Consider the following 15,242-nt stretch of genomic DNA (forward strand, 5'->3'; position numbering starts at 1 on the left):
AAAACCTTTGAAATTTTATTGCGTCTTTATGATTTGGCCAATCATCATCAACAAATTTATCTTTAAGATCCTCGATTTATTTCATCATTTCATTTTATGCAAAAATATTGTCGACAACTATATCTTTACGGTTCCAACTTTTTCTTGTAATGACATAACCAATAGAGATATCTTCATTTTCATTTATTTTCAGGTACCTGAACCTCCCTTGAGGTTTGATCAAAGTTACGTCTTTATGTCTCCATATTATGTACAATATGAATTGGAGCATTTACAGTTGGATTATTAGACTTATTGGACAGTGAAATCATCTGGCAGTTGATATATAATATATTTTCTCATGTTTACTTTGTGCGAGGATCTATATGAGATAATAATAAATTTTCCAACTGTTTATTCTCTCCCCTCATGAATAATCCACTAAATCTCCAGTCATTATTTCAGGAAATTCATATTCAACATATATTCCCAATTATATTTGGGATTCATCTTTGTGCGTTGTGATGGAGTAATTAGAATATAAATCGCACATCAAAAATATTATTTGGCTCCTGACCATAAGCCAATTTAATGAGGAGATTATAACTTATTGGCATGATGCGTGCAAGTACTGCAGCATAAAATATAACATATTCCCATGCAAAAATATGAAGCTTTGTTCTCATAGGCAATGTTCTAGTAATCAATTGGAGATATTTAATAAATAATTTCACTAATATTTAAATTCACCAGCATTATGAAGACGAATTATCTTTATTGTATTCTTAATATTATCATTTGAGCAAACAATCTCACAAATGTCAAGATAGACAAACATGTGGCCGTAGATGCATCTATTAACTTCATATTATTTGAAAGGTACACATGATGGGTGAATGAGCCCATATATTTCACGCCATATGCATTTTAAAAATGCAAGAGATTGAATCTCAACTTTAGCTGGTGATAATTTTTCTTGAGAACTAACAGTACGAAAATTTCAATAAAATTGAAGAATCTTCTGATTCTTCAATGCATGATCATGTAAATTTTCAATAATTTTTCGTATCATATTTGATCTAGGATGGTCCAACCGGTCATGCCAAATAATAAAGTTATTATAATCGATATCTTTTTGATTTAACAAGGCATGTTTTTCAATCATGCGAAAAGCAGGTAAATTATATTTGTAATAATAGTCAATTTTACCACAATTTGTGATCTCAATGTGATATCATTTTAGCCAATTTGATTTCCCTTGGTAATCACAAATTAGCTCTTCTAGAGCTTTTAATTAATTTTTTTATATTGCCAATTATTGTATTGAAATTGGCATATGCATCACATATGGGGTATTAAAATCATTTTGTATATAGGCAAATGATAAAATAATTCAGATTTTGCTACTTCGGGAGCAATAACCAACAAATATATTGTTAGCCTCAAAAGTGAGGTTAATTTCAATGACATGAAATTCATAACACTTGCCCTTATTTTAATTTGCCATATTCATTTCATTAGCCACTTTCTTTTGGCTTCTTTTCTTTTTATGATTTGACCCGATGCTCATAGCTCTCAATAGCTAGAGTCTTTCACAGATTTAGCGTTTGCTTTCGGCGCTTTTAAACAATGGGTCTAAAATTATATTTTATTTTCACTTATTCGGATATGAAAAAATAATATAATAAATATGAATATTCATAATGATTCAGAATCATTATGAATATTCATACTATAAATTGAGCATTAAACACATTTAATAACGTGTTGTTAGTAAGACCTGTGCCATACATCCAATGAACAATGGCAGGCCAAATTGATTAATGCTATAAACCATATTGGTAGATATCATTCATGAATTCGAACTATTACACTTTGGTTAAATAATCAATCCAATAAAAATATAATAGCCACGATTTCAAAGAAACATCTTAAGTCATATACACATAATAAATATAATAATATGCATAGAGTGATTCAAGTATGGTCATACATTAAATCCAACTTTTAAAGAAATATACCATAAGAATTGTTATAATTATTATTAACAGTTCAGCAAACTCACAAGCCAGACCTATTTAGTTGATAGATGTTCGCAGGCAATCTTAGAACCAAAGCAACAAAACTATGCAAATCAAAAGTTGCAACCGCCCACACTGGACTTATAAAGGTACTTGTAAAGATAGTGATCAGTTAACTAGGGTGTGATAGATGTAATATAGTGTTAATACAATGATACAGAGCTAATTCAGCAACAGTTTTAAAGCACTGAGACCAACAAGAAAATGTATTATAGTTGTTTTCTTTTGGGTTTTTTTTTTTTCTTTCATTTGAAATCAAACAGAAAGGTATAGTTCCACTTTGAAATCCTATTTTTCAAGCTCAGCAAACAGAAGTATGTTATCCACCAATAAGCATCACATAAAGTTCAAGAAGCAGCAAGTTACACAAGAAGTTAGATTATAGCAACACTAGGCACAAAATAAACCTTACAATAATAACAACAAATAAACCGAAAAAAAAAAACACCACTGGCCAAAACCAATACCAATACAATCACCACTGGCCATATTTGTATAGTAACGAGTGTGTTGGGTCATTCTATAAACTATTGCATCAATCAACAAATTTTTCCAATAAATACGACCAATTTCTAAATTTGCAGTATGTCAATATATATATACAATACAACTATAACTATAAGAAATCCATTAAGACCAAGTAATACAAAGAAAGTTTGGGTTGAGATAGATATATACAAACTTGTAATTTATAAGCAAAACCTGTCTAATATATCAACACATGGGTTTTATGCATACCCATATATCAACAAATATGGGTATATATATATATATATATATATATATATATATATATATATGAGGTAGGATCCTTTGACACCAGTGTCAAATTTGAAATTTGACATCTCATCTGAGAGTCATTAGATAAAAAAAGATCAACAACTCTGATTTGTAAGCACTGGTGTCAAAGGATCCTGCATACATATATATATATATATATATATATTGTCAAAAGTTCAATAGCACTTCACTCATTCACGTAATGGTGGCAGCCCCTTTACACACATAAGAAGAGTATATAGGATATTCATATAAAGTTCAACATATGGTATACTTTATGCATCTCATACATTATTTTCCAATCACATAAACAACTTCAAAATTTTTTTTCCAAGGAATTTAATTGAAACATAATAAGGTTTCACACATTTTCATCATAAATCAAACTCAGCCATAACATATTATAGTTCATTTAATTCTACAATCCCTCGTATATAATTTAGAACAGCGCAATTACCCATATAAAGTAGTGTATAGGTCGAACATTCAAATTCAAAACATACATTGCACCTTAGCCATCAAATAATATCCTTCCAACCTTTTATTCGTAAAAAAATAAAAAAATTAACTTTACTAGATTATCATAATAGTAGCTTAGGGCATGTTTGGTGTATAGTATAAAATAAAGCCTGGTAGTGTAAGACCTGATTAAATTTTAATACTATCCAGTGTTTGGTATGATATTGTATAAGATAATATCCAACAATATTTTAAAAATTAATATATTAAATTTTTTTATTTTAATATATAAATATTGAAATGATATATTAGTTCTTAGGAATTGTACTTGTAAGCAATATTAATACATCAACCCCTTATCAGGCCTAATCCACCACTCCTAGGCCGGATTAAGTTATAAGAGGTCCTGCTGTATAAGCTTATACTATACGATGGTCACACCAAACAACTGAAAATGTCAAACAACTGAAAATGTCATAACGTATAGTATAAGCTTATACTATCAGACCTTATATATCACACCAAACAGGCCCTTAATTATAATTTTTCAAAATGTGGAACAAATAATATGCTTTGTGCCAAGTAAACAATGAAAAGTAGAATGACTAACTACCATATATATTTAAATAACTATAGCTTAAGGTACACTGAGTGCATTTGTGTGAAATAAAATAACACGTTCATGAATCAAATTGTGCTTTAATTAAATCACTTGGTAACTCTCTCTTTTTTTATTAAAATCAAATACTGTCATTTTTATTTATTTATTTTGAATATGGTCACATCACTTCTATACCCATATCCGCAAGTTGGAACCATAAAAAAAAATGATTTTTTTTTTCATAACATTGAAATGGAAACGATTTGATTGAGCACTTTTAATCAGAATATAAAAAAAAAATCTTACCTTGTGATCCTTTCCATAACCATGGATGTGGTCGTCTATCTTTGGTAATCATCATTGTCACATTCGCATGTTGTTGGTCATGGTTGGTTATTGGCCTATGGAATCGCCGGAAGAAGCTGTGAGATGAGGCCCTGTTCGCCAGAAGTCAATACCTCTTTGCCTAGATTTGGTCTCTGCCTATATTTGGTTTTGAAGCAGCAAGGGAATAAATCGAAAAATCACAAAGACTCAATGGATTACATACTGGACTGAAAGCTATAAGCTTTTTCTTTTGCTCGGTTTTGTTTGGTAAGCGATTTGGTTAAGAGATTAAAATCTTAGATGGCAGAGATAGTGGTGCTAATAAAGTGTTGTAAAATTAATAATAACTAGAAGAGAAAGAGATAAAAGAGATAGACTCAATGAAGTATTGCCATATCGCGGGAAACATGAAAGTTACAACAACTGAAATATTCTTCGGAAAACATAAAAGTTACAACAACTGAAATATTCTTCAATGGTCATAATATCTTCAACCGTCACAACGTCTCCGACGATCATAACGAATATGGACAACCGATAAATTGTTTATAACAAAATATATATATATATATATATATATATATATATATAAAATTATAAATAAATATGTATAATTAATTTAATGTCATTTGGAAAATATAGATTTAAAAGCATTAAAATCATAAAAATGTCCATAAATAATTTAAAATAAATTGAATTTGTTTTTTAAAAAATATAATGTCATTTAAAGAAAATTAAGAGATTAGATTAGTTAAAAAAAGTAATCAAATGAATATATAAAAATAATTGAACTTGTTATCAAAAAAAAAAAAAAATAATTGAACTTGAGGTGTATATTATTATAATAATGTTGTGCATTGCTATTAGGGGAATAAATAATAAATTTACGCTCCCCAAGCTAGACATGTGAAGCGAACAAACTTTTGGTACGGTCATATGTACAACTTCCATTTAAATTTTGTCATTTGGATTATTATTTTTTTTTTATTTTTTATTTTTTTTTTATCTCAGTTTTACATTCTCTCTACATTTTTTATTGGTGCTCTCCATCGAAAAAAGGATACCACTGTTGTACCTTAGAAATTTCCATGTGAAGCGCATCAAAGGTTGACAGGTAGTCAGTCAGTCACACAAACGGCCCAAAAAATGGAAATATTTATTATGGTTCAGGATCACCCAATTATCTGGTGCTCCCTCTCACATCATCAATTTTTTCTTTCTCTTTTTACTCCTACTATTTTTTCTCTTTTCTTATTTTACCCCTTCATTTACACTAAGAGACCACCTAAAAATAGTGGTCCCGATCACAATAAATAATCTCCAAGAAAGTTATGCCGCTATTTAATTTTATTTCATTTTTATTTTTTTTTGGTATCCTAATTCTATTTCATCTTATTCATATTTTTTTTTTTGTTTCTGTAACTTAATTTATTTCTATTTATGCGTATTCAGGTACTATACTTGAACGAACATTCAATTAAGTGCCGAGCGGCTACTATGCAACGCCACACTGAATCACACCCCTCAACGGTAACCATCGCTAATTAGTCGTTAGCTGATTGATTGTCTACCAGCTAAGCATGAGATAGTATTGGTAGTCCTTAATGTCCACAATCCATATAATTAATCATGCTGTGAGATGGATCTTCTATAATTATATTCTGTGTGAAAGATCTCAATTAGTTATTTATATATTAATAGCTAATAATCAAAATGATAATTTTTACTTTTTTGTTTTAAAAATTCCTTAATTAAAACTATAACCATTAATCTGTAAATTAATGATCAAGAATCTTTACCTAACATAATCATACAACGAGAAAATATATTTTCTCCGTGAATAGACGATATTTCAAATAGGAATTGTTATCAGAAAATATAAAATTCTTTAAATATAATCACGTGCGAATATCGATTATGTCGTTTCGGATGAGATACAAATATCTCAAACTATGAGGACAATTCCTGAATAAAATATGAGTTTTATAAAAGTTATGTCGTAGGAAAAGTGATTGTGTTATGTTATAGAGATTCGTTTTTCGTGTCGTAATTTTTTATTTTTTTTTGCTTCAAAAAATGTAAACCCCACAAAATATTGTGTGTGTAGGAAACTTTTTGTTATTATGTTAATGATGAATGCTAATCCCGTAAAGTATTCCAAAAGGTTTCACACCACTAATTTGTATAATTGAATAAGTTCAGCTTGAGTTGAGGTAATCGAAGTTTGGTTCAGCTCAAGTTATTTACAATTTTAACGAATATAAAGAAACAAAAACTCAAATTCATCACAGAATCCATACAGGATCATACTAACACTCTTTTATGCATATATGAAACTCAAATTCTTTATACAAGAGCTTGTGCTTTGTTAGTTTGTTTCACAAAAAACAAAAACAAAAACAATGACTTTTGCACACTTTTTTTCCTCTTTCAAAATTACATTTCTAGCATTTTCCGCTAGATAAATGATTCATATAGCCAATTGTATAGCCAGGTCCTCTCGCGGGCTAGCCAGGTTACATGTGGTTAGCCCAATAGGCCTTTTGTTTATTTCTATTCGGGTCCAAAAGAGAAGGCCCAACCTTGATCCAATAAATTACTACTACTTGTATACTCATAAAAAATTTGCTATAAACTCGAGAATCTTTCTGAAAAAACATCATGTATGCTTTAAATGTTTTTGCTTTTTAACAGAAGACCTTCTCACTTACATAAGCTAGCAAAATTTTTTGAAACCAGTAAGAATCAATAAAACTGCTATCAATTATGCATACGGAAGAAATTTGCAAAAGTAAAAAAAAAAAAAAAAAAAGTATAAATTTCATATAGTGGTAGTCTAGTAGGATTGCTCCAACATTCGTTATTTTCTGTGTTTTCCCTTTAACTTTGGCTAACATCGGATGTAGTAGTCAGAAATTAGTGATTTGAAATGGTACGAGCATGTAAGTTGAAACGCCAGAGCATGATTTTGGAGCAGCCCTCTGGTGGAATTCCCTTTAACTTGGCCTCATCTTCTAGAACTACTTGCTTCACGAACTTTATTGAATTCTAGGTAACCACAAAGAGAAGCCCAATAATAAGGACAAGAACAAAAAAAAAAAAAAAAAAAGCCATCGAAATTGAATGATAAACAATGCAGAGGTTCCTTCCACTTAGATTAAGAATCGAATTCATGATCAAAGGGTCACAGATTATAATATTATGTAAAAAAAATTAATTTAATCCAAAAGTTTAATTTAATAGGTAAAATTACATTAACAATTTTATATTATATTTCCTTTAATAAGTATATATGGCTTTAATATTTCTACATTGTAGATAAATTATCTACATTTGCTCTCGAAATGACATTGTTTGGATTGAAAAATTAAAAAATTATAATGAAAAAGACTATTATAACTCTGAAATAAATTATAATTACAAAACTACATTGATTTCCGTCTCACAACGACATCGTTTTGAATTCAATATAGATAAACTATTTACATTGACTATAGAAAAAGCAAACTCAATATATATATATATATATATATATATATATATATATATATATATATATATTGTCATTTGTCATTTCAAACGGACTAAGTTTTCTAATTGAGATAATATTGAAAGTGGGTTCAATCTTAGAGTAAAAGGAAACAGCATGCGTTATCTGTGATATTATGTAGGAGTAGAAAAAACTACATAGTTAGTATTCTGATTAGTTCATCGAGTCAATCAGGTTGTCATTATATTACCTAATATCTAACACTTTTTTCGCCTTTGATTTTTTCCTTTCTGGTGTAGTTGGAGGTTGGCCAAACGTTAACTAAACGTAAGTAATATATCCATCTCCTATTTTAAAGTGAAGGCATGATCATGATCATGTTCATTAAAGTTAAGGTTTGGAATTTATCCATATCCTATTTTAAAATGAGTTTTAACAAAATTTTCCAATTGTTATTATTTTTTAGTTTTAAAGATAAAGTTTTATTTTGAAAAGACCAAATAGACCCAATCTAATTTTTTGGTAGATAAGCATTACGGTAAGGATTAGGGGTGTTCGCGATCTGGATTGGATCGGTTTTGGAAGCAAAAATCATTCGATCCAATTCCTTCGGTTTGGTCATATAATCATCCATTCGGTTTGGACTTTTTTTCAAATCCGATTCGATCCATTTTTTTTTGGTTTGGATTGGATCGGATTTCGATTTTTTGAAAATCCTAAAATTTGTTTCATGCAGATAACATCTTTTATATATATATTGGCTTTGTAAAAAAAAATTGAAATACAAAAGCATCAGTAAACGATAATATAGTTTTTTTGGGACAATGAGATATGAAGCTCTACGCAGATGAAATTTTGTTAATGAGAAGTAAATAGGTTTTTTCTTGGGTTTAGTTGATGGGTTAATGGGTCTTGGGTTTAGAAATTTTTGGATTACGATTGGAGAAAGACCAAAGTAAGTAGAGGAGAATTAATATATTGGATCGGTTTTCATTAAACAATCCGAAAACCGATCCAATCCAATTAAAAATTGCGGTTTTTTTTTGGTTTTCGATTTTTCGGTTCGGTCACCGCGGTTTGAATCGGTTGATGAACACCCCTAGTAAGGATGCCACTGGTGCTTTATTTTACGGGCGAAAAATAATTTAGATTGCAATTCATAAGGTATATATATATATAAGGCTTAACATTTCTGCAGCAGCCGTAGATAGTGTTATCTACAGCTGACACAGAAAAGTGGGCCCCACGGCTTTTAAAAAAAAAAAAAAAACTCAGGATCCGTTACCGTATCCTATGATCCGGACGCGGATCCTTGCTCGATGTAGGTACAGCAGCTGCAGAAATCATTTTATCATATATATATATAGGTAAAATGATTTCTGCAGCTGCACATACAGCTAGCCAGGATCCGCTTCCGGATCCTGTTTTTTTTTTTTTAAAGCTGTGGGGCCCACTTTTTATAATACTGTCTACGGCGGCTGCATAAACGATAAACGCGCGCGCATATATATATATATATATATATATATATATATATATATATAAATATATATATTATCATAATATTTACCTGAGTGGTGTCTTGAACAGAGGAAGTGCGACCCCATCTCTCAGGGTCCCATAGGATGGAGCTATTGAATGCAAAACTTGAAATATGAATGGGAGGAGTGATTGTGTCAGTTTCATTGTTCATATTCCTTAGATGCCAACCAATGACTTGTGATGAATCGCATACAGGTCCTTCGATTATCACTTTCTTCCTATTTGCTGCTAACAATGCCGTTGGCCATGTTCCAAAGACCCTGTTCAGTTTCCAAATGAATACATAATTAATAAGGGACATGGTAGAATGACAAATTACCTTGGAAGAGTGAAATTTAAATGCATGATTGTTACCATTGTTATTATCACTTGTATTTGGTACACCTAAAGATTCTTCCCCACTAGCCTTTTCTCCATAGATTTGAAAAATTGTTTATTTTATAACCTTCACCCACTACATAGATGTAAGATATAATAAAAATAAGCACTAGACACTAGGTAACACATTTTCTCTTTCTCTTCTCTGCTTATTCTCCTCACCCCATCAAAACAAAAATAAACAAATAAATAAAGAGGAGGGATATTCTAACTACCAAAATTTTTCACTACCAACTTACTACCTATCTAATCACCATTAGATTAAGATTTTCTCTCTCTTCAAAAACTTTTTAACATTCTCTCTCCTTGATCTAATGGTGATGTGATGGGTAGTAAGTTAGTAGTGAGAGTTTTTGATAGTTAGAATATCCTCACTCGTAAATAAAAGCCCAAAAGATTTATCAATGTAAATAATATAAAAATGGAACTAAAATTAGTGTAGCAAATAGAAGGGGGAAAAATCATACTCAATATCTCTAAGCTGTTGGAATAATTGGAGATCATAAACATTGGAAAGGCCAGCAAAGTGTACAATCCCGTTCAGCCTGTGGTGCTCAATGTGCTTAAGTGCAAGATTTCTCTGGTGATTTAGTTCAGCTTTTAAGTCTGTGAAGCTTTCCTTGAAAACCACATGCCTATACATGATGCCTGTTTTCCTTAGTATCTCTGAGAGTTCCGTGGAATCAGTTTTCGCTTCCACAACAATCCACAGCAATGGTTGAGGAACTAGCTTTATAGTATTTGCCAACCTTCTCAAAAACACTGCTTGGTAGGGAAGTTTCGTGCTTGTCGGAGTTACAATGATTATAAGTCTTCTGGGCTTCAACTGGGGCTGTGCTTTTACATGCAATTTCGTTGTTGTTGTTTTTTTGTGTGTCGGCACGGTCACTGGCGTTGGAGCTATCAAACTTTTATTGACATTTGTTGTCCGGGGAGACATTTCACTAGGTTGTGGTGCAAATTCTGTTGTTCTATTTGATGCAGCAACTTTGCTAGAAAAGAATGAAGATTTACCTGTTGGAGCTAACCCCGTAAAGAACCCCATCACAAAGCAGAGAGAAAAATGGAGCATGGCTTTCTTCCATAAATGAGTTTTCTTCTTTGATCTTTCTACTGAACCCATCTTCTTCAGGGTTGAATGAAATGACCAGTTGTTGTTGGCACAGAATGAAGAGGAAGAGGACCGTGTAATGCAATATAAACTTTGATGCTTTAAGGACACCTCATATTTGTTAAGGAAAACGTTGGAACTAATGAGGTTATGATTGGTACTACCAAACTGAATGCCTAGCTTTAGTTTTGGAGGTTTTTCATTGGTAATGGATTGCTTCACTTGGATGTCACTTGAAGTAAAAGTAATATAAATAAAAATAAAAATAAAAATGCGACCATGAGTTGCTATCTAACACCAAATAGCTGTTGGGATGGTACCCATCCATCTATCAACAATATTAGTGATTATGCCCATAGTGTTAGGGGCTTAATTATTAATTTGGGGTTGACCAGTCCAATAAAAGGAATCTAAGTAAAAAAAATTAATTTAAAAATGACATTGGGATCTATTGTCAGAATAATTATGATTTTGCTGAAAAAGAATAGGATTATAAAAGCAATTATTAGGAGCATAATGAATCTTTTGGAAGTTAGTTATGGAATTATTGTATTAGGGTGGGTGAGAAGTAACCTCTATAATATGTGGGTTTGGATCCTTCAAAGTTGTGGGCCTTTCCCACCAATGAATTTATTTTGTCTTGTTAACAAAAATCAAGTTTTGGGCTAAGATCCAAAGCATTACACATTAAGGAACATCCTTCACTTAGCCCCATCGCAAGATTTACATACAAACAGTTTTGTCTTCAAAAGAAGGGGGAAAAAAAAACTATTTGTTCTGTCGGGTACTTTTGCAAACGAAGCGAACACAAACAAGTATTGTTCTGTTTCTAATGTTTTGACTTTTGAGTGCAGTCAGAGTCGTTTATTAGTGTCTGTTTGTATGCAGAGACTACAAGGTTTTAGTTTCAGGTGCGTTATTTTCAGTTATCTTATTATGCCGTACGAATTTTTAATTTGGAAGGAAATGTTCACCGATGAATTTTCTCTATGTTTAATCGTTAAACTATTTTCATATATGTCATTGATGAGCAAGCACAGTTTTTCCAACACCTTGTGTTAGAATTTTAGAATGCACTTCTTTTGCATACTCGCTGTTTGAAAAATGGTCATCAAGAGCATGAAATAGCTGAATCATTGACATGCCTCGTGTTCATCTTACACGCATTGACATTTGAGAAGTACATACGAGGATTATGTTAGTTGCATAAATTTAACGATGTATAAGTAGAAAAAATTTATGCTTATCTTTGGTTCCTGCAGAAATATTTGATGATGGATTGGATGAAATTCAATATCAGTTTGATTGTCTAGTCAAACAATAAAGATAACATCTTTGACTATCGGCATGGCTCAACTGGTTGATGATGTTTCTGGATTTGTGGATGTCTTTTAGTTCATTTAGAGAACATCAAACTCTAATGGCTGCTGGCTCTTGAATTCATATAGATGTAGAAGGTAGATCAAGATGGAGGCTTTAGCCAGTGTACTACCTTATACTCATTCACTCTCTTAATTTATATTTGATACCTGGCTAAACAGAAGTTCTCCCAATAGGTTCATCCAACTATGGATTTTGTTTTTGTTTGTTTCCTTAATCAGAAACCCTCATTCGTGACCACTATACTGTCCTTAAACCATCTCACCCAACAAGTTTCTCAACTATAACAAGAGTTTTACATTGCATGTCCATGATCATTCGAAGCCAAATTCGATTTTTATGTAATTGTGTAAGACCTATTGTACAACCAACAATTTCCTCCAATCTCAGTACAGAGGTACCAAGCAACAGTTACATCAGCTTGATGTGCAAGCATCGGCATTACAAAGAAGCACTTGAAGCATTTGATGTCAATCTAAAGAAATCGAGCATACAGCTAGAACCAAGCACCTATAAGAATTTAATCTTGGCTTGCACCAACTTTAGATCTCTTGAATACGGCAGGAAAATCCATGATCACATTTTAAAATCCAGCTATCAGCCAGACATCATTCTCCAGAATCATATTCTTAATATGTATGGAAAATGTGGTTCTTTGAACGATGCTAGAAAAGTATTTGATGCAATGCTGCTGCGAAATGTGATCTCTTGGACTGTAATGATCTCTGGATACACACAGAACGGTCAAGAGAATGATGCCGTTATCATGTATGTTCAAATGCTGCGATCAGGTCATTTCCCGGACCAGTTAACCTTTGGAAGCATAATTAAGGCTTGCTACATTGCGGGGGATATAGATTTAGGCCGGCAACTGCATGCCCATGTCATTAAGTCAGGATTTGGGCGTCATCTGATTCCACAAAATGCTCTTATTTCAATGTATACAAAGTTTGGACAAATTGCACACGCCTCAGATGTGTTTACTATGATTGCCACAAAAGATTTAATTTCTTGGGGTTCCATGATTACAGGATTTACCCAACTTGGTTATCAGATAGAAGCTTTATATCTTTTCAGAGATATGATCAGGCAGGGTGTTTATCAGCCAAATGAGTTTATATTCGGCAGTGTTTTCAGTGCTTGCAGCAGCCTTTTAAAACCAGAATTTGGAAGGCAAATACATGTAGTGTGTGCTAAATTTGGTTTAGAGAGAAACGTTTTTGCTGGATGCTCCCTCTGTGATATGTATGCGAAATTTGGATTCTTACCTTCAGCAAAAATAGCATTTTATCATATTGAAAGCCCTGATTTAGTGTCATGGAATGCAATTATTGCAGCATTTGCTGACAGTGCTGATGCTAATGAAGCCATATCTTTTTTCTGTCAGATGATGCATGTGGGATTGATCCCGGACAGCATTACTTTTCTCTCCTTACTTTGTGCTTGTGGGAGCCCCATGACACTCAAACAAGGCATGCAGATTCATTCTTACATTATCAGGACGGGGTTCGATAAGGATGCAGCTGTATGCAACTCTCTGCTAACCATGTACACAAAATGCTCAAATCTACATGATGCATTTAATGTTTTCAAAGATATAAGCAAAAATGCCAATTTAGTTTCTTGGAATGCAATTTTGTCAGCATGCTTGCAGCACAAACAAGCAGGAGAGGCTTTCAGATTATTTAAACTAATGTTAATTTCTGAAAATAAGCCTGATAATATCACCCTAACTAACTTATTAGGAACTTGTGCAGAATTGGCATCTCTAGAAGTTGGGAATCAAGTCCATTGCTTCAGTGTTAAAAGTGGGCTTGTACTTGATGTTTCTGTCAGCAATGGCTTGATTGACATGTATGCAAAGTGTGGATCACTTAAACATGCTCAAGAAGTTTTTGATTCAACCCAGAACCCAGATATTGTCTCATGGAGTAGCTTAATTGTTGGTCATGCTCAGTTTGGACTAGGACATGAAGCTCTTAATCTCTATAGAATGATGAGGAATCTTGGTGTTCAGCCTAATGAGGTCACATATCTGGGGATACTCAGTGCATGCAGTCACATTGGATTGGTGGAGGAAGGCTGGCACTTATATAAAACCATGGAAGTGGAACTAGGGATTCCACCAACAAGAGAGCACTTCTCTTGCATGGTTGATTTGCTTGCTCGTGCTGGATGCTTGTATGAAGCAGAGACTTTTATTAAGATATCAGGATTTGACCCTGACATTACTACATGGAAAACTCTACTTGCTTCTTGTAAAACTCATGGTAATGTTGACATTGCAGAGAGAGCTGCAGAAAATATACTTAAGCTTGACCCTTCCAATTCTGCTGCCCTGGTGCTACTTTCTAATATACATGCTTCTGCCGGCAATTGGGAAGATGTTGCCAAACTAAGGAACATGATGAAGCAAATGAGTGTACAAAAGGTTCCTGGTCAAAGTTGGATAGAAGTTAAGGACAAGATCCATGTGTTCTTCTCAGAAGATAGTTCACATCCGCAAAGGTGCAAAATCTACACAATGCTTGAAGAGTTATGGTTGCAGATGCTGGATGATGGTTATGATCCTTGCCAGAGGTTAAGCATTAGCATTTGATGGGTAGTCTAGTTTGAAACATGTAGTTGAAGCTAAGCTGTTTCCAGACAAAAAGGATGATACAGGCTCCACTTGAACAAGATATACATCGCCTGTTAGCATTGTCTGTCTGGGGTATGCTTTTCCTTAGTTACATTCTTTTAATTCCATCGGTCCCTTTTATCTGGAGAAAGTTGTAAAATAGTTTAAATAAGGGAAAAAGTATCTAATGTTACTTTAGATAATTTTATCTAATGTTCACCAAAACGATGTCGTTTTCGGGTTAAAAAATTTAAAAAATAGAATGATAAATACTATTATAACTCTGAAATAAATTAAAATTACAAATACACCATGATTTCCACCCCAAAATGACGTCGTTTCGGTGAACATTAGACAAAGTTATCTAAAGTAACTTTATAAAAAGTAAACCCAATAAATAATTAAGATTAAGTTAGAAAACTATTTTAATAAAGATAAAGAGTGAGTATTATAAAACTTCTATATGTCCTAAAAAAATTCACTTTATATGTCAA

At 32.4% G+C, this 15,242-nt stretch overlaps 2 protein-coding genes across 2 annotated transcripts; one reads left to right on the forward strand and one right to left on the reverse strand.

The window, feature by feature from the left end:
- Window positions 1-7,109: 7,109 nt before the first annotated feature.
- Window positions 7,110-10,760, reverse strand: LOC133301394 (beta-1,4-xylosyltransferase IRX9). Its single transcript, XM_061501025.1, has 3 exons — window positions 10,105-10,760; window positions 9,288-9,519; window positions 7,110-7,275 (listed from the first exon to the last, which is right to left on the reverse strand). The coding sequence occupies exons 1-3, from the start codon at window positions 10,758-10,760 to the stop codon at window positions 7,144-7,146; spliced, it is 1,020 nt and encodes a 339-aa protein (XP_061357009.1). The 3' UTR covers window positions 7,110-7,143.
- A 1,678-nt stretch (window positions 10,761-12,438) lies between these two features.
- On the forward strand, window positions 12,439-14,889 carry LOC133301391 (pentatricopeptide repeat-containing protein At3g53360, mitochondrial). The gene has a single exon (XM_061501022.1). It carries the CDS (start codon window positions 12,439-12,441, stop codon window positions 14,725-14,727), a length of 2,289 nt encoding a protein of 762 aa, XP_061357006.1. The 3' UTR covers window positions 14,728-14,889.
- Window positions 14,890-15,242: the final 353 nt, after the last annotated feature.

Source organism: Gastrolobium bilobum, unplaced genomic scaffold, assembly GCF_033153095.1.
Source record: "Gastrolobium bilobum isolate Gb01-03AN ecotype WA unplaced genomic scaffold, APGP_CSIRO_Gbil_v1 utg35430, whole genome shotgun sequence".
Taxonomy (NCBI): domain Eukaryota; kingdom Viridiplantae; phylum Streptophyta; class Magnoliopsida; order Fabales; family Fabaceae; genus Gastrolobium; species Gastrolobium bilobum.